We start from the raw sequence: 19374 nt of genomic DNA, 5'->3' as shown, positions 1-19374 counted from the left end.
TTTCCCATCATAGACTCTTCATTGCTCTTTGTCTTAATTTGGAAAATAATAATAACTTTTTCTCCAGATTTCTGAGTTGTCTATGTTCTGACAAAGCGAGAATCAGGAGGGAATATATTTGATCAGAGCTCTGACCGAGTGTAAGCGACCGGAAACAAACTAGGGGTACCTGAGCCCTACCCACCCTTCACATGCACCATTTTTGGACAGCTCAGTGGTGGCACCTAATCACTCAGATTCCAACCGCAGCAGATATACTTCCTAATGACCTTTCTAATGCTTCAGGAAGCTAGACTCTATGTCTGAGCCCTACATCCATTCTTTTCCTAAACCACGTTCTAGTTCCATTTATACCCTATCATTATAATAAGCCTCTTGTCATACAGAATTCCCTTCTAGCCAGGTCTTATTTGAAATGTCTCTTAAAATCAATAATCACCTCTTTTAATATTAGTCTTCTTGCTCAATCAAGACCTCAAGGTTCAATTTAAAAGTCCATTAGTATGAACTGAGATGATGTCCTAATTTCTATATAATTAATCGTACTTGTGATCTTTCTCAACAGGAAGAATTCAGTTATGGGGACATCCTATTGCAGTAGACTGGGCAGAACCAGAAGTAGAAGTTGATGAAGACACAATGTCTTCCGTGAAAATCCTATATGTAAGAAACCTAATGCTGTCTACCTCTGAAGAGATGATTGAGAAAGAATTCAACAATATTAAACCAGGTAGGACATACCAGACAACATTACTTTTTCAAAACATACTTTAAAAACACTTATGCTTGGGCTTCCCTGGTGGCACAGTGGTTGGGAGTCCACCTGCCGATGCAGGGGACCGGGTTCGTGCCCTGGTCCGGGAGGATCCCGCATGCCAGGGAGCGGTGGGGCCCGTGGGCCATGGCCGCTGGGCCTGCGCGTCCGGAGCCTGTGCTCTGCAGCGGGAGAGGCCGCAGCAGTAAGAGGCCCGTGTACCGCCAAAAAACAAAACAAACAAACAAAAAACAAACAAAAAACACTTATGCTTGTGATGACTTCCTGTATCTTTAAATAAGATAGCTTTCACTTACTTTCATAATTGCATAGACTATTAAAACTATATTCCTACCTTTGGATTAGAAAATAGGGACCTAAGGTCCTATAACATTTATTGATATAATTGTACATGTTTCTGTGTGATTACTTAATGAATACATATTTCCTTTATTAAACTATAAATTCCATGAGTTCTTTTTGTTTCTATTGTCTCCTCAGCTCCTGTCTGTGTGCCTGGGACTTAGTAGATGCTCAATAAACATTAACTGTGTTAATGAATGCATGGCCATAACTATAGATCTAATGCAGGTTTCTCAACCTCAGTATTCTTGACATTTTTGGCCAGATAATTCTTGGCTGTGGGGGTCTGTCCTGTGCAGTCCATGGTGTAATAACAAAAAATGTCTCTGGACATTTTTATAATTTTGTAATTTTTGTAACCAAAAATGTCTCTAGACATTTTTGTGCCTGGGAAGGCAGATTGCCCCCACTTGAGAACTGCTGGTCTAATGGAATATGACTGTGACTTTAGGTACATAAGTAAGGAGGTGACAATATGTTCTAGGAAACTAATTTGGGTGAAGAGAAAGCAAAAAGGAAGGTGGAGAAGAATAATTACTGTTCATTTTGCCAATACTTTTCATTATCAATTTTAAGCCATGAGATCGACTCCCTATCTCTTTTTTTCTCATATAGAAACTGCAACACTGAGACAAGTAAAACATTTTAAGAAACAATGTCCAAACAAGCATTTCCCAAAGCCAGTTCTGCATAACATTAATTCTATTAACTGTTAGTAGATGTTACTGATAAAAGGGGTCCATGGTCAAATAAGTTTGTTAACAACAGATTCAGCAAAAGTAAAGGTTTGTTTGCTTGTGGGACTTATCAGAATCCTTCATCTTCTACTTTGCTTTGGAAGTCTCCAAAAGAAGAGTTGTAGGATAACTCACTTCCCAATTTGGGGGCCATGGATCCCATTTTTTGGCAGCTCTTGTGGTATTAGCATGCTTTGGAGCGTATTAGTCTATCACCGTGGTGACATCTTTCCATAAATGAGAATTTCTCAGGTAGTAACTCTCTAGATTGTTGATAAGCATGGGCCATGATGCCATCGTCTTAAAACTGCCTGAGGATATTCACTTTACATAGTCATGTTGCCTGTTTCCAACTCTGGTTGCTCTGTCAGTTATAACAGAATAAATTGATAATTAATTCTAAAGGTAATTAGTAAGGTTATCATTTCTCCCTTTTTAAAGATTCATCAGAGATTTGTCTTTTTCCAGCCTTCAGGAACTCTGCCTTCCCTGCTACTTTAGTATAACAGTGTGGCTCAACAACCCTATGATGTAGGGTACCTTACTACTTCCATTATTTTAAAGATAAGAAAACCAGGACCCAGAGCAGATAAGTGGCTTGTCCAGGGTCGTACAACCAGCATACAACCAGCAAGTGGCAGATTCTGGACTTGAATCCAGGTCTGGTTAACAGCATGTTCTTAACAACTCTAGGACCCTGTGCTCTGTGCTTATTCCATTCACTCACTCATTCATTCACCTGTCATTGCTTCAGTAGCTCATGGGTGCCAGGCACAGTGGGAGGAGCTAACAGGTATGATGTGTGTGTGTGGAAGGAGTTTAAGATGCTCCAGAAGAATAACAGCAATGGCAGCCTAACTCCCGAGGTGTAGAGAAGACGCATGTTTAGGAGAACTGACGTATAATTGGAGATCTGAAAGTTGATGCAGTTATGAGCATAAGAACTGATCTGTGAATGTATAAGCATTGCTCCACCATGACTTTAAGTTGATTTTCTTCCTTCCCATAGTGAATAATACTTCTTATTTTTATGTAATTAAAACATTACTCCTTGAAGTAAGTCAGAAAGAGAAAAACAAACACTGTATGCTAACACATATATATGGAATCTAAAAAAAATGGATCTGATGAACCTAGGGACAGGACAGGAATAAAGACACAGATGTAGAGAATGGACTTGAGGACACCGGGGATGGGGGAAGGGTAAGCTGGGACAAAGTGAGAGAGTGGCATGGACATATATACACTACCAAATGTAAAACAGCTAGTGGGAAGCAGCTGCATAGCACAGGGAGATCAGCTCAGTGCTTTGTGACCATCTAGAGGGGTGGGATAAGGAGGGTGGGAGGGAGATGCAAGAGGGAGGGGATATGGGGATATATATATATGTATAGCTGATTCACTTTGTTATACAGCAGAAACTAACACAATATTGTAAAGCAATTATACTACAATAAAGATGTTTTTAAAAATTACTCTTTTTAGGGGGGAAAGGCTGGAATGAGAAACTACTAAAAGGCTGCTTCCTTTCATAGTCACTGGCTATCAGCTTTCCCAGTCTGTGTGTTGAAGAGAGACAAGTGTCCAGGCCCTTTTATTTATAATGAAAATAATAAATGCCAGGTGTGTTTCTCGCGCTCTCTCTCTCTCTCTCTCTCTCTCTCTCAGGCTGGGGACAACTCTCAGGGCTCCATAACGATGTGTGGCTGCTTCTTGGCACTCTGCAGAAGAAAACGAATTGCAAAGGGTGGACTACTAGCAGACATCTGCTGTATTGGGGAAAAACAAAGTCAGAGCTAACCAGTTTCTCTTCCAGTGGAAAGGATGTGTTTAAACTTACCTAGAAAAATTTGAGAAACAGAAAAATAACTCTTTAAAAATTCTATTGAAAGTTTGGATCCCTCGGAGGATCCTGAATATTCCCTGCAAATATTTATCAATGTATTATTTTAACCCTGATTAACCTGAAAATATTATATCGGTACTCAGAGAAATAAATGACAATCAGAACAAAAACTGGGGCCTGAAAATGTTTGTTCTTCCCCAGTGTAGTCTAAGGGTATCTGCTGAAATTCCAATTATAGTCATTCTATAAAATCTGATTTTCCTAAAGGGGTTTACCTTCAGAATCACCTGGAGGGCTTGTTAAAACAGATTGCTGGCCCTGCCCCCTGAGTTTCACATTCAGTACGTCTAGGGTGGGGCCCAAGCACTTGCATTTCCATTAAGTTCTAGGTGAAGCTGATACTGCAGGTCTGGGACCACACTTTGGGAACCATGACCCTCTGAAAGTCTCCCCTTGGGATTGCAGATGTGTTTGTCTTCAGGTAATTGATGTGTCTCTGACAAGTTGGTAATGAACAGAGTAACTGTTTTCCAGTTCTCTGCATTATGAGTCTTACGGATGACCACTGGTATTTTATTGCCTCACCCTCTGCCAAATGAGGATCAATCAATAATCAAACTCCTATGCACAAAGAAGGAACATATTAAAATAAACCATATGTTGAATACTATTGTAGAGAATACAAGCTTTTATGATAAAAACTCTCACTTTCTAATTTGTCTGCTTTATGAGGTTAAATTTTCACATCTTAAGATTTCTAGGACTTCCCTGGTGGTGCAGTGGTTAAGAATCCACCTGCCAATGCAGGGGACATGGGTTCTATCCCTGGTCTGGGAATATCCCACATGCCACAGAGCAACTAAGCCCATGTGCCACAACTACTGTGCCTGCGTGCCACAACTACTGAGCCCACAGGCCACAACTGAGCCCACGCGCCACCACTACTGAGCCTGTGCTCTAGAGCCTGCGAGCCACAACCACTGAGCCCGCATGCCATAACTACTGAAGCCCGTGTGCCTAGAGCCCATGTTCCACAATAAGAAAAGCCACTGCAGTGAGAAGTCCATGCACCGCAACGAAGAGTAGCCCCTGCTCGCCGCAACTAGAGAAAGCCCGTGCACAGCAACAAAAACCCAACACAGCCAAAAATAAATAAATAAATAAAATAAAGTTAAAGAAAAAAAGAAGATTTCCAAAAGCATGTGTGGCTGGACATTACTGTTCAAAAACGCAAGCTGATTTCAATATCTACAAGCAGAATTTGAGAACATCAAAATCCATTATCATCTGAAGCGCCACCTAACTAACGTGAATGATAGGAGTTGGAGTGTGAATTGACTGATAATATTTGCTCATCCTCTGTGCCCAGGTCCCACTCGGTTTCAGTGCCTGGGGGCCCCAGAGGGCCCTACTTGGTTTCAGCCCCTGTGTACAAAACACTAGGTAGGATCTAGGGTAAAGACAATACCAAAATGCCTCGGGGAGCTAACAGTGGAGACTGGGTGGAGGATGGCACTGGAGAATGAATGGGGCAAACACTGGAAAGGTAAAGGTCCTCATTGGCCCACATTTTACTTAATTTCCAAGATAAGCCATAAGGTTAAGTCACAAAAATTACCCCACTTGACACTGAAGGAATAAAGGGACCACGTTAGAAGTTTGGTTAATCACATGTCTCATGGTTCATGGTCTCAAATACCTTTATTTATTTTCAGCTTAGCCAGACCATTTTGCTCTGTACAACCACTATCATAAGAAGTCATGGGTTGAATGCTGAGCGGTGAGAGAAGAGAAGTACTGCAATATTTTTAAATTATCCTTCCATTAGAACCCTAACATTATTGCAAAGGAAGACAGTTTATAGCCATTGAACCACATGATAGAGTAGAAGCCTAATTGCCTTTGTGACCTTGAACCTAAGAGGGTAGATAACTGAACTTTGACAGGGAGAGGGGAAAAGGAGGACTTCTCTCCTCTCTTCTGGTCCTCCCTGCCATGGGGTCCCATCCTAGGTTGTCTCTGGAAACTAAAGATAGAAGAAAACCTGTTCTCCCAAGATATACCCAAGAGACTATAACTAAAAGGTGGTAATTTACATGCTAAACTAACAGGTTAATGTTAAACAAGTTTCCATCTTACCTTCACTCTAGGCAAAAGTTCTATTTTTAAAATTGAGTAAGCAACATTTCATAATAAAATGTAAAATATAAAGCTCAACCATCTCAGTAGAACTTTATTTTTACACATTACCATCAACATATTCAGCAATCCCTCTACATGAAAATAGGATAGTTTGGTTTGTTATTTTTTTTATTACACGAATAATATAAATAAGCCTTGTTAATATTTGTAGAATACTGGAGAATATAAATTAAAATATCAAAGTCCCCTTTCTTCTCCCCAACTCTTCTCCCCATTCCTGAAGTAACCCCTACTAATGGTCTGATATTTATCCTTCCAGTTCTCTTTCTGTGTGTATGTGTATTCATATTTATGTGCACATGTATGCCGGTTGGGATTTTTGAAAACATAAATGCTATGATATTATACTTATTATTTTGTAAATTTTTAAATTTAACAACAGGCTCTGAATCTTTCCATGTATATATAGGCCTATTTGTTCTCTTTAAAGACTCCTTAGTGCTATTTAATAAGAAGAGGTCCGAAAAAAAAAAAAAAAAAAAAAAAGAATATACCAAATTTAATCACTCTCATGAAATTGGACATTGTTTTATTTTTGCTATTTCAACTGACTGGTATAATTAATACCCCTATGCATGATCTTTTTGCATATGTGTGAATGCTTCTGTAAAAGAGATACCTCAAGGTAGAATTAGTAGATATCTACATTGTTTCCAACTTTTAGATATTATGAACAGCATCATAAGGAACTATCTTGGTTTTCAAACGTTCTTTCACAAACTATTTTTTGTTTGTTTGTTTTGATCAAGGGAGTATGAGATAAGCAGATGGGAGATCTGAGTTCTAGTTCCTAGCTGTGTGAACTCATAAACCTTGCATAACTTATCAGAACCTTACATTCCAAATCATTAAGTTAAAAATAAATAAATTAAGGTAAAATGAATTAAAAATTAAATTATTACTAAAGTCTCTCCTAACTCTAACACTTTTTATTATATAAATCAAAAGAGACAAGGTATTTTTCTGGGGAAAAAGCCATAAAATTTTAAAAGGTAATAACCTAAATATATATTTATAATATGACCAATAATTGAGTTCAACTCAATAATATTTTACCATGTATAAGTTACTATCTTTTATATTATATAATATACAAAACAAGATACCGTTCCTACCCTCAAAGATCTTATAATCTAGGAAGTGGAAACACAAATCCACAACTAATTATAATAAGGCAGAATATAAGTATTATTTAAAAATTAGAAAAAAATATTCTGTTGAATGTGCAGAATTTTAAACCTAGACACAGGAAATATTTTCAATGACCTCCTTACTTAAATAGAGTCTCCAAAAAAAAAGGATAAAATATTCTTGGAAGCCAAATGCTTAAAGATATCATGTTCAATGCTATCTCAGGTTTGCTAATGGGGCTACTTTCAATCTGCTTCCAGGTGCTGTGGAGAGGGTAAAGAAGATCCGAGACTATGCTTTCGTGCACTTCACTAACAGAGAAGATGCAGTGGAGGCTATGAAAGCTTTAAATGGGAAGGTAATGTAGGACAAAGAAAAAATATGTACAGGTTCCATCAAAGTTTGGTGTGGAAGTTTTATTCAAGGGAACAGTCCTGCAAGTCCTTCTTACTCAGCCTTCCTCCATCTCTGACATGGCTGCCTCAATCCATCTAAGATGAACAAAAGAGAAGTGATGGAAAATACAATGGAGATGCGGCTCATATGTCCAATTCTATCTCTAATTTTGGCTGATTTGGGCATGTCATTGGCCCTCAATTTCTTTACAAAGAGAGAGTTGGAGTGGATTATCCCGAGGTGTTTTTCCCAATTCAGTTTTCTCTATTTCAAAGAAACTATCACCTTTGTAGTGCAGTATTTTGGAGGCTAATAATCTAAAAAGATGTCAAGGTTATCATTTTGCCCTCAGAGTTTGATCTTCCAAATTCTGGGAGCCTTGGAATCTCTTCACCTTGCCAAGAGTAAGGTTTGGGGAAAACTCAGATACTATATCCTTACTTCTGATTTGTATATAGAAACCAATATAATATTTACTTATTACTCCAATAAACATTAAAAGGCTTTTGTGGACCACTTATCATGCTAAATAATGTTTGGGATACAAAAAGGATCAAACCAAAGATGTTTATCAAAGGGTTAAAAGTCAGCTGGAAGATTAAGACAAGTATGCAGAACTTTTGCAAAGTCCAGCCAGATAAGTTTTGTTTAGAAAAAAAAAAAAAAAAAGAAGTGGTGAGAATGTTCAAAGGAAAGAGGAGTGGGTCATAAAGAATCAGAAAACCTTCATGGATATGAGAAGATAATATTTAAGAGAAGCCATGAAAGTTGGGCAGAATTCCAAAAGAAAAAACATGGAAAAGGAGAGGTAGTCTCAGACAGAGGCACAGAATTTGGAAAGAGCAAGATACGATTGGAGACAGTAAAAGTAGATTGCTTTGCTACGAACCTAATGCACATAGGGCTGATTCACCTGCCGGACCTTGCATCAGTCAGTCCTAATAGGAGACAGTTGGCAAAGGGACTAATTACAAACATGTGAGTGTGGGGTAGGGGAATTAAAAGAGACAGTGCAGGAAAATGGGGCTCACCCACTCCTGAACCCAAGAGGACAAGGGGCTACAGAAGGAACAGGAAATCTAAAGGAGACAGGATTCTAAAGAGCAGGTCTCTGAGAAAAGTAATGAACTTTGGCCAGTGGACACGTCCAGGCCAAGGCGACCTCTCAGAGAGGGAGGCAAGAGAAGAAATAGCTTGAACTCACTGTTTTCTCTCCCTCCAACCTCCTGCCAGGCCTCTCCATTGGCCAAATCCAATCATAATCCAGAAAGCCCAGGACCCTGAAGAGGATGCCATGCAGAACACCCTCCCGGAGCTGGGAGGCTGGAGACCAGTGGGAAGTGGATCTGGAGGGCAAATAAATGGTCTCCCAGCACAGGCCCTTCAGACACAGTGGGGCCTGGGCTTATGAGCCTACAGAAGTGTTTGAATCCTGGTGGGGGGTGGGGGAAGTACTGACTCCAAAACACAAAAGGAAAACTGCAGCGCAAAAATTAATGTATATTTAATTGCATATCTATGAAGCAAAACATTATTTCTTCTTCATTGATGATTATATTTATTATCAAAACAATGTTATTACTTTGAAAACAGTTTGTAGATTAGTTTCTCAACTTGAAAACATTCTTGAGGGATATATGATGCTTACTGAGAAGGGATCATCATAAATTAAATGCTAAATAATTACATTGGAATAATCACCATGGAAAAGTATTCGAATTGTTTCCAATTTTTGCAGCTAATATATTTAGAGCTAGATATTTTTATAGCAATGTATACATGTATTATGTAGTTAAATACATATTCAGTGTAATTATAAATATATATATTAAATATTATAATAATATTTAACTATAACGTGGTATGGGAAAATCAGAAGTAAGTTTGCCTAGGAACTATGAAGGTTTTTAAGTATACATATGAATATTTATATTTAATTTGTTAGACAAGGTGAGGCTTTGACGTTTTTTTTGGGCAGTGGAGTAATGATCATGTTAACAATTTAGGGAAATTAACCTCTTAAGAGTTGAAGTTTCATAGAGTAGAGTGAGAGATGTAATTGGAACTAGTTAAAAAACTATTATAGTCGCTCAGATGGGAAGAAAGAAGGGCTTGAATAAGGGTGGGAATGAAATGTAGGAGAGATCTCTATACAAGAATATGGGGGGGTGAATTCAAAGGATCAAGCAACTGATTGTATATAGCAGTGAGAAATAAAGATGAGTCATTATAGGTTTTCAATATAGGAGACCAGAAGAAGGCTAATAGGGAAGTCAAGAAGAGAAAACTATTTGGAAAGAAAGGTGATGAATTGAAGTTTGCACGTGATTATTCACTTATTCTGTAAATACTTGTGAATGTCTACGACGTGAGAGAAATTTTGCTGGGCTTGTGGCTATACAGGTTAATAAGATATTGTCCTAGATCTTGAAACGTCAAAACCAAATAAGTGAAGTACAGTACTGGGTTTAAAACACGGTTAGAGGGGCAGAGTAATGCAGAACAGAATCTATTACAGTAAGAAATTTGACTTTGCAGTTAAAATATTTAAAACATCTCTTGATATGGAAGTTCCTATAAGCAGAGACCTATCTGGGTATCTTATCTTCCTCAAGACAGGACCGAAGACAAAGAATTACATCCAAGGTCACCCCATTTCTTTAATACTCCAAGTCTGTTTCTTCTAATTACATCAACATCAATATAATAGAGTTGAGTATGAGCTGAATTCTATCTCTCCGTGTGGTCCATCTAACGTATTTGATACTGACGCCCGCTACTAAAAAGTAGGGTAGATACATGTAACTAGGAACGAGAGGCTGACCAAAATGATCAGGATGACCATAAAGCACAAATTTTGTCCAGCAGACATCAGTGATGCAGGAGCCACTGAATCACTCATGAAATCATGAGCTGCTGTGAAAGGGAGTTTTTGCAGGAACGCTTTACATCATTTCTTTTCTTTATAACAAACGACATTCTTATTTGAAAGAAGCCACCAACTGTTTCCTCAAAACACCTTGTCCCTTTGATAAGAAATTCACCCATCTATCAAGTATTTGTTGAGAGCTATCTTTATCTTTTGTGTATGCAAGCAGCACATAAAAGCAAGTCACACTTGTAGATCTACACACAGCCATTATCTTCAATATCTGGATCTGGTTACAAAATGTCAGAAACTTGTGTCAGAAAAAAAACACTTCAACAATTCTTGAGGACAAGTTTTAAGTAGTGCCTGACTTGAGAAACTTCAGTACTGCCCTGCCATCCCTGTTTGTTAGTTCCCAGCTGTTTAGCAGATCAAAAGGTTGCTTCCTAAGGAAGCACCTACAGGGGACAATGCAGTACCCTCAATGATTCCTCTTTCTTAAGTAGGGCCCCACTTTTAAGCCTCACTTCTCTTCCAGTAAAAATTCACCTATTGCGTAACTGTACCAAGAAGTAAGACACATACCTGGCCGGCAGCTGGAAAGGCCTGATATGCTGCCCATGCCAAGGTGTTAACAATCGGTAAGATCTTTTATTGGTTTCCTTTTATCTTCATTACACTGTGCTAGGTACTGGAGATTATATTCCATCCATAATTAACCTAAAATTTCTTAGAATAATTATATAAATAGGTAATTAAAAATATATATCACATATAAATATTACATAATTCTCTGTCTCAGTAACTGTATTCACTTAATACATTTGTAACTAATATGTCAATAGACAGTGGCCAATTTTTCACTGTCAAACCTGTTGATAGATTATATGCAATTTACCAACAAACCACTCAGGGAAAACTCAGCTGGCACACAAAACAAGAACCTATGAAACGATAAGATACATATGTCAATGGAAAAAAAGTACACAATCTAAAAGTTGAGAATTACGTCTTATTCTGTGGATATTCTGAGGACTTCAAGCCCAGGAGACAGCCTCTCAGATAGCTCTAAGGGATTGCTCCGAAGAGGGAAGAGAAGAGCCAGGATATGTAGGAGTTTTTGCAACAAAGACCAGGTGGTTGGAACACCAAAAGATTACTGTTAGTTAAAGAAAGCCAGATATCTCAAGTTAAGGAATTTAGCACTTTCTATGTATAGGAAGATGCAAGAGTCTGTGCTTATTGAAATCATTCCTTTGATATGCACCTCAGCGCTCTGGGGCCAGTATCCTGTGTGTTCACATCCTGAGTTTCCTCAGGATCACCGTCGGGGGAGTATGTAATGTGATGGCTCAATGGCTGCAACATCCTTTGTTTAGTGATATGAGAGGCAATATTTTCCATTCACACATATAGGTGAAACAGTCAGTAAACACAGCAGCAACTAGACTAACACTTAGAAGGAGACGTGTTACTAGGGCTCAGCCACACCTGGTTGTCTTCATATCTTTTCACACTGCTTTTTCCTTGCTGTCTAAAACAGGTGCTGGATGGGTCCCCCATCGAAGTGACCCTAGCCAAACCAGTGGACAAGGATAGTTATGTTAGGTACACCCGAGGAACAGGTGGAAGGGGCACCATGCTTCAGGGAGAGTACACCTACTCCTTGGGCCATGTTTATGATCCCACCACAGCCTACCTTGGAGCTCCTGTCTTCTATGCCCCCCAGGCCTACACAGCAATTCCCAGCCTTCATTTCCCAGCCACCAAAGGACATCTTGGCAACAGGGCCATTATCAGAGCCCCTTCTGTTAGAGGTAACATTAATCAGCTCTTGCCTTAGAAAAAAACTCTGTGATTTCAAATGCTTTGTATTGCAATAGCCTTAGACAAATTGGACAGGTCCACTGGGAGACAAGAACTGGAAAATTGTTTATTGAAAATCAAATATTATATCAATAGTTTTCCTTCCATATGAATCTTTTTTCACATTACAACTGGTTATTGAAAAAACTTGGTCGGAACATAGTATAAATGAGTCTGATGTACACATTTAATCTTTGCATGGGCCCATAAAATGTGTACAAACTAAAACTCGGGTCTACAATTATTAGTTTCTTCCTTATCACTGTACTACCAAATTGAAGTCATATGTGACTCATTACAAAACTTCCAACTGAGAGCAGTATGGTTCAGTGGAAACCAGTTACCTCAAATATCAAGACACATGAGTATTGGATGGTGAGTCAGTGCCATCACATCCATATATAAATCACAATTCATCATAAATATATTTAACAGATATATGAGATGCTCTCATCTGATCTCCCCCAAGAAATATGTGCTATGCCTTCTAAAAAGCCACATTACTAAGGAAATCAACTTGTTTCTCCAGGATATCAGGAAACAAATAGTAAAGTCCAAATAGAAAAATAAAAAACAAAAAAAAAACGCGACGTCAATCTTACTGCCAAACAACACGTTTTCCTGCTGAATCCTGTGAGAATTCCAAATGTTCAAGAAGTTTTCTGAGCTCAGTTATTTCAAAAAATGTAAAAGATAAGGAAAGCATGTTTTATTTTCAAGAAACTGTTTTGTCTCTGCCTAATGGGATCCTTCAGAGTGGTTCTGCTAGGAACCAATGCCTACAGAATCTCAGATCTGTCTGCCAAATATGACACCAGTCTGAGCAATTCAACAGCAAACTGTGTACTTAATTCTATTCTTGGGTTTGACTAGAAGCAAAGGGGCATGTCCAGATTACTGTGAAAACAATTATCTTACTGTGTTTTACTATTTTTCAGGAGAACTGAATTGACCATCCTAGGAACTCTAGTCTTCAACAGCCTTAAAATTTCCATACTCATAATACTCCACCCAAAATTGTAATGTGAAAGAAATCTTCAGGATTTCCTTCAAGATGATCTGTCTATAGGTTTGATAATTATGTCATTAAAACACTGTACATTTATAATCTAAAATCACATCATTAAACAATCCCTACATTAAGTATAAGTTGTCAACCAGTTGTAATGTAGGAAAAAAACAAACTTCACTCCAAGGGAAAAAATACCTGTCTTATAACAAGAAAGGAATCAATGAATGATATTCATGGATAAAGGGTAATCAATTTAATTTTTTATCTCTTTATGCCACCAATAGGAAATCAAAGTAGCAATGTGGCAAAACAAAAAATCAAAAGGAATCTATTAATGAAACTCAATGGAAATTTAAGCCTCACATTGATAGAATATAAGAGAGAAAATGGTGAGTTTTAAAACACATTTTCTAAATGTTGGTTTTCCAGCAGGCCATCACGAATGGAATATTAGGGAAACTAGAATTCATTTCTAATTTACTGATCAAAGCCAAAAAGGCAAGACTTATTTTAATACATGTGGTCGTATTATGCTGGGATGTTTTAATAAATACCTTCCCAACATTTATTAGTCTATAGAAAAACATCAACGAAAGGTTAACCAAAGAGAGAAATTGCAAAATTTCTCTGTACCAAAGTTTTAAAGTTGCATGTGTACTTATCCATAGCTTTGATAGTATTGCTTTCTTCTACAGTTAAAAAAAAAAAAAAAAGACACCTGTGGTGAACCCTATCTTATGTTGAGTTTCATTACATTAGAATCCTGGAGTTTTATCTGTCTTCAGGGAAATAATCAATGTGACTTGGGCTAACTTTTCCATTACAGTAAGATTCAGGGTGATTTTCTGGTGGTTTGATTCGGTTTAATGCCTTCTTACATTCCTAGAAATTTACATGAATGTACCTGTAGGGGCTGCGGGAGTGAGAGGACTGGGCGGCCGTGGCTATTTGGCTTACACAGGCCTGGGTCGAGGATACCAGGTCAAAGGAGACAAGAGAGAAGACAAACTCTATGATCTTTTGCCTGGGATGGAGCTCACCCCAATGAATCCTGTCACTCTAAAACCCCAAGGAATTAAACTTGCTCCACAGGTAGGTAACGTTATTCCAGAGATAGCTTGGATAGTTTGTATAAGTTGGGCCAAAGACCATCATTCACCATTTGTCAAAGGATCTGACTTGATCCCTACTTCAGCTGCTGTTTTGTTTTGTTTTATTAAATAGATATAGCAGCCAATCAACTGTACTGTGAGAGAAAAGTGGGTGTTGAGTACAACTGCTTCATTTTAGACTCTTTTTTTTTAAATTATGAAATTTGACATCTTAAGTAATCTTCCACCGAAATGCAAGGATTCTGAGCATGACCAAGAATTATCAACCAATACTTTAAATGAGAATAAAATGAAGCAAGACTGGTTGGCAAAAGAAGAGCGCTCATGACAGGGAATGAATAGATCATTTAGAACATCTTTTCTTGGAAGCTCTGTGTCTAAGAGGAAACACTGTGCTATCTCTGGTGTATCATTACTCATATTAACTATAAGATGCCATCAGCCATATCGAATCAAGTCATCTACAATGACTGTATTTGGGCAGTAACATTAAGGTAAATTTTTTGCTTTCACTTCACAATTCTAAGTTTCCATGTTTCTGCATGAGGCTATGATTTTATTATCGGAAAATTAAAAGTTATAAAAGTTGTTCCAGTACGGAAACTGAACAACAGGGTTAAAAATAAAACAAAACAGGATCTGTGTTAACCCTTACACTGTCCCCTCTGGACATGCAGTACGTGCTGGACTCTCTGCAGAGACACTTTGGCTGAATAATCAATATCCAGTTGTTCAGAGTGACAGTTTGCATATCGTAAAGGAAAATTCCCAATTCCCACCCCGAAGGTATAAGCCCCAAATTTATGGGAGTAGCCTTATGATTGCAATCAAGTAGAAAACTTGATTTTCTAAAATCTCATCTTGACTGGGTTTTTTTGTTTGTTTTTGGTGTATTAATGGCTTTCTTATACATACAAATTAGCTCATCTACGGTTTCTGCTACCCCTCCCCATACAATTTTTTTTAAAGGATGCCTATCAGAGTGGTAAACAGTAACATGTGTCTGTTCAAAAACCATATAGGGGGCACGCATTATGCACCGAGTATTGTGCTAGGTGCTGGGGATGGAAAAGTGAATATAACACAACCCTTGCCATCAAAAATCATACGGCAATCCAGTGAGAGGATCCTGACACATAATAATTACAATAAAATCTAGTAAGTGCCATGATGGAGCTTTGCTCAGAAAACACAAAAGCTAGTCAATCCAATCTATCTTGGGTTAAAACCTAAAATAAACAACCTAATTAAAGTACTAGGATACCCAGAAATATTTTTAGAAAATAAAAAATAATCATTGTCATAAATTCTGTGTAATAGTTCTAAGAACTGCCATAGCATGAGTAATGATCTCTGGTTTTATATTAAATCCAGGTTAGAAATTGGTCATGCTTTATCGTAATATATGGGGGCTTCACTGGTGGCACAGTGGTTAAGAATCCACCTGCCAATGCAGGGGACACGGGTTTGAGCCCTGGCCCAGGAAGAGCCCACATGCTGCAGAGCAACTAAGCCTGTGCGCCACAACTACTGAGCCTGCACTCTAGAGCCTGTGAGCCACAACTACTGAGCCTGCGTGCCACAACTACTGAAGCCCGCGTGCCTAGAGCCCGTGCTCCGCAACAAGAGAAGCCACCTCAATGAGAAGCCTGCACACCTCAAAGAGTAGCCCCAGCTCACCACAACTAGAGAAAGCCCGCGCACAGCAACGAAGACCCAACGTGGGCAAAAATAAATAAAATAAATGTACCAAAAATATATATACAGTAACATATGAGTAACTATCTCTATCAACTAATGAAAGTTTTTCTTAATTAATTTGTCTCTGAATTTCTGCAACTGCATCTTAGAAATTAAGATGCCAAATTAAGATGCCATGCCACCCCCGACCAGCATAGATGGAGCCTGGACAACTCCATGGTGGAGTTATGAACTTCCAACAAGAAGAGCAGGCTGCCCTGCAGAGTCAGAAGTTAGAGCTGGAATCCTTTACATGTGTTTGCACAATGGGCACAAACAAGCAGGCAGAATATCAGCCAGCTCAAGTAACTGACTATTGCCCAGGAACCTAAGAGAACAGTTTATAGATGACAAGAGATGCTACAAAACTAAGAGTATTAAGAAGCAACAGTTAATAGAGGAGATAGGAGCAATCTATAAATTCAATAAACTGGAAAATGTCATGCTATTACAGCTGGATAAGCATTAGAGCAAATGAGATAAGAAATTCCACAGACTCAACCTGGGAACTGTTTTGTCCCAAGAGTTATTTTTTAGGACTTACACCCTGCTTTGCACAGTTTACTGGATCTGCTGACCAATGGGAGCATCAAGGCTTGTGGGCCACCAGAAATGGCTTCGGCATGAAGAAAATATGTGCCTTCAGGCAAGGTTTGGTTTGGAGTAATGAAAGAAGAAAGAAGCATGAAGGAAGATTCCAAAAATCAGATCATCATAAAAATAGCCAGAAGTGGTGTTTTGCCAGACAAAGACATTGCAACTATCAACACCCCTCTATTTTTTTTTTTTTTTTTTTTGGCCCAGCCGCTCCGTGGCATGTGGGATCTTCCCGGACCGGGGCACTAACCCATGTCTCCTGCATCGGCAGGCGGACTCTCAACCACTGCGCCACCAGGGAAGCCCCTCAACACCCCTCTATTAATGTTCATCAATAAATACTAACACATTAAACTTTTTAACTCTATTTTTATGAAAATGTAAAGTTAAAACCCTATGACAAATGACATGAAATAGGAATAAATCCTTAGGTTATTTTCTCTAAACCATTATAAACAGAAGGATTCAGGGTAATAATGAGTAAATCCAGCTACACAGTGCTAAAATATCAATTTTTTTTTTTTTTGCGGTATGCGGGCCCCCCACCACCATGGCCCGGTGCGCAGGCTCCGGACGCGCAGGCCCAGCGGCCACGGCCCAGGGGCCCAGCCGCTCCGCAGCACGCGGCATCCCACCGGACCGGGGCACGAACCCACGTCCCCCGCATCGGCAGCCGGACTCCCAACCACTGCACCACCAGGGAAGCCCTGGAATATCAATTTTTTAAAAAACGGAATAAATATACCAAATTGTACATTAAACTACTGGTAAAAAGTTAGAGCTAATGGACTAAACTAAAAGTGTATTAGAATAAATGGTGTGAAAATGATTTTCCTGAATTAATAGACACAACATTTTAAATGGAGTTCAAATTGAGTTCACTTAAATTTTATGAGTCATTAAACCATGTGGCATTTTATCTCTTCTTATATTTGCTTAAACTCTGAAGATTCAAGTTTAAAAACCTGAAAGCTAGAGAAATAATGCAAATGTGATATTTGGAAGGGAAGTCACTTTTTTTGTTGTTTTTTTTTTGCTCTTGTAGATATTAGAAGAAGTTTGTCAGAAAAATAACTGGGGACAACCTGTATATCAGCTGCACTCTGCCATTGGACAAGATCAAAGACAACTCTTCTTATACAAAATAACTATTCCTGCCCTGTCCAGCCAGAATCCTGTCATGTGTGTAACTTCTCCAAATTCCTAATCATTTCGATTTTAGAATGAGTCTTGTAAATTAAGTGTATTTTATCACTATCTAAATAAGATAAATATTCAAGTCTACAACCTACTCATTTTCCATTCAGTGCAAACGTTGAGATGTGTATTTGGGATATATGTGACAGCTATGAGACTAGCATCTCAAAGCCCCTAAATTTCATATAGACAATGAAGACTGTGTACTCTCACCAACCAATGGAAAACTGCAGATGTTAAGTGTAATAGAAGTGAAAACTATAGCCCATCCTTTTATCTGTGTAGTATTTGGGTTGAACCATACGAAACTGCCCTCTTATACCTAACAACACCATGCCCTGCATTTAAGTTTTGAAACAAAGCTATAACCTCTCTATTAGTGGTTATCACCTTCTCAATTTTACCTTGAGCCTGCATTTCTACATGTTTTAGGAACCATCCTGTTTCACACGTACGTTAGAAAGAACTCACAATGAGTTGCAAGCACGCTCCAGGAATGTCATCATCCACCGATGTTCTAGGTCCATTCACAAATGCTCCAACATGCATGTATATCTGGAAGCTTTAAAAGCAGAGAGTGATAAGTCCCCATGCAAAATTCCATTATCCGATCAAAAAAGTGAACAGCGCCTTCCTTAGGTTTTCACCTGTCTCAGCTACATAAGTTTAAAATGCATACCCTGACTGACTTTGCTTTCCAGCCACCCTTTCACACCCCCGAAGCTAAGTGCCTATGTGGATGAAGCAAAGACATATGCAGCCGAGTACACCCTGCAGACCCTGGGCATCCCCACCGATGGAGCCGATGCCCAGACCGCAGCTGCTGCTGCCGCTTCTGCTACCGCATTTCCAGGTATGGAAAAATAATGCCAGAAATGGCACCCTGCAGAGAGTGTTTGGGAGACCCTCTTTGGGACCATGGACTCACAGAGTTATCTGTGAACTTCAACTACAATAAATCTGATTTACACCACCTGTGACCAAAAAGATTTGCCCGATGAGCGAGCCATTAACAAGGCAAGAGAATTGAGCTGGGCAGCAGAGGAGGGTCTAGTCTCAGCTCAGCTATAAGCAGCTGTGTGACCTTAAATGAATCAATCTCTCTGCCTCTAGTTTGTTTGGGTTTTTACTTTTAGTAAGAGAGTTTAGAACTACTACGTTCTACTACTACTACATTCGTGGATGATGTTTATTTGAACTCTTACTATGTGCCAGGCACTGACTTATCTCAGCAATGCTCATGACACCACAAGAGACAGGTTCTATCGTCATGCACATTGTACAGATGAAGAAACCAAGTACCACCAACAGAAAGATTAAGTCATTTGGCCAAGGCCAGCCAGCTTTTAAGCAATCCATGGACTCCCTCCCCAATTCTAATCTTCAGTTCTACTCAATTCTACTTGTATTGCTTTGCTTTCTGAAAGAAACGTGTAGATCGGATTTTTAAAAATTATTTTAAGACAAAAACTCTATGTGTGTGTGTGTGTGTGTGTGTGTGTGTGTGTGTGTGAGAGAGAGAGAGAGAGAGAGAGAGAGAGAGAGAGAGAGA

General features: G+C 38.8%; 1 protein-coding gene across 2 annotated transcripts in view; it reads left to right on the top strand.

Annotated features, from left to right (window-relative positions):
• Nucleotides 1–19374, top strand: part of A1CF (APOBEC1 complementation factor) — a 77059-nt gene that overhangs the window by 54952 nt on the left and 2733 nt on the right. The window contains exons 6-11 of one of the 2 annotated variants that reach the window (XM_024744839.1): nt 566–730; nt 7294–7391; nt 11842–12115; nt 14063–14268; nt 17671–17807; nt 18524–18675. In XM_024744839.1, coding sequence (XP_024600607.1) covers nt 566–730; nt 7294–7391; nt 11842–12115; nt 14063–14268; nt 17671–17807; nt 18524–18675 — 1032 coding nt within the window. The remainder of the gene's footprint in view (nt 1–565; nt 731–7293; nt 7392–11841; nt 12116–14062; nt 14269–17670; nt 17808–18523; nt 18676–19374) is intronic. The other variant, XM_024744840.1, reaches the window with a different exon arrangement.

This window comes from Neophocaena asiaeorientalis, unplaced genomic scaffold, assembly GCF_003031525.2.
Source record: "Neophocaena asiaeorientalis asiaeorientalis breed wild unplaced genomic scaffold, Neophocaena_asiaeorientalis_V1.1 scaffold131, whole genome shotgun sequence".
NCBI classification, from domain to species: Eukaryota; Metazoa; Chordata; class Mammalia; order Artiodactyla; family Phocoenidae; genus Neophocaena; species Neophocaena asiaeorientalis.
Note: the sequence above shows the minus strand (reverse complement) of the source record. Positions and strands in the feature narration are given on the sequence as shown.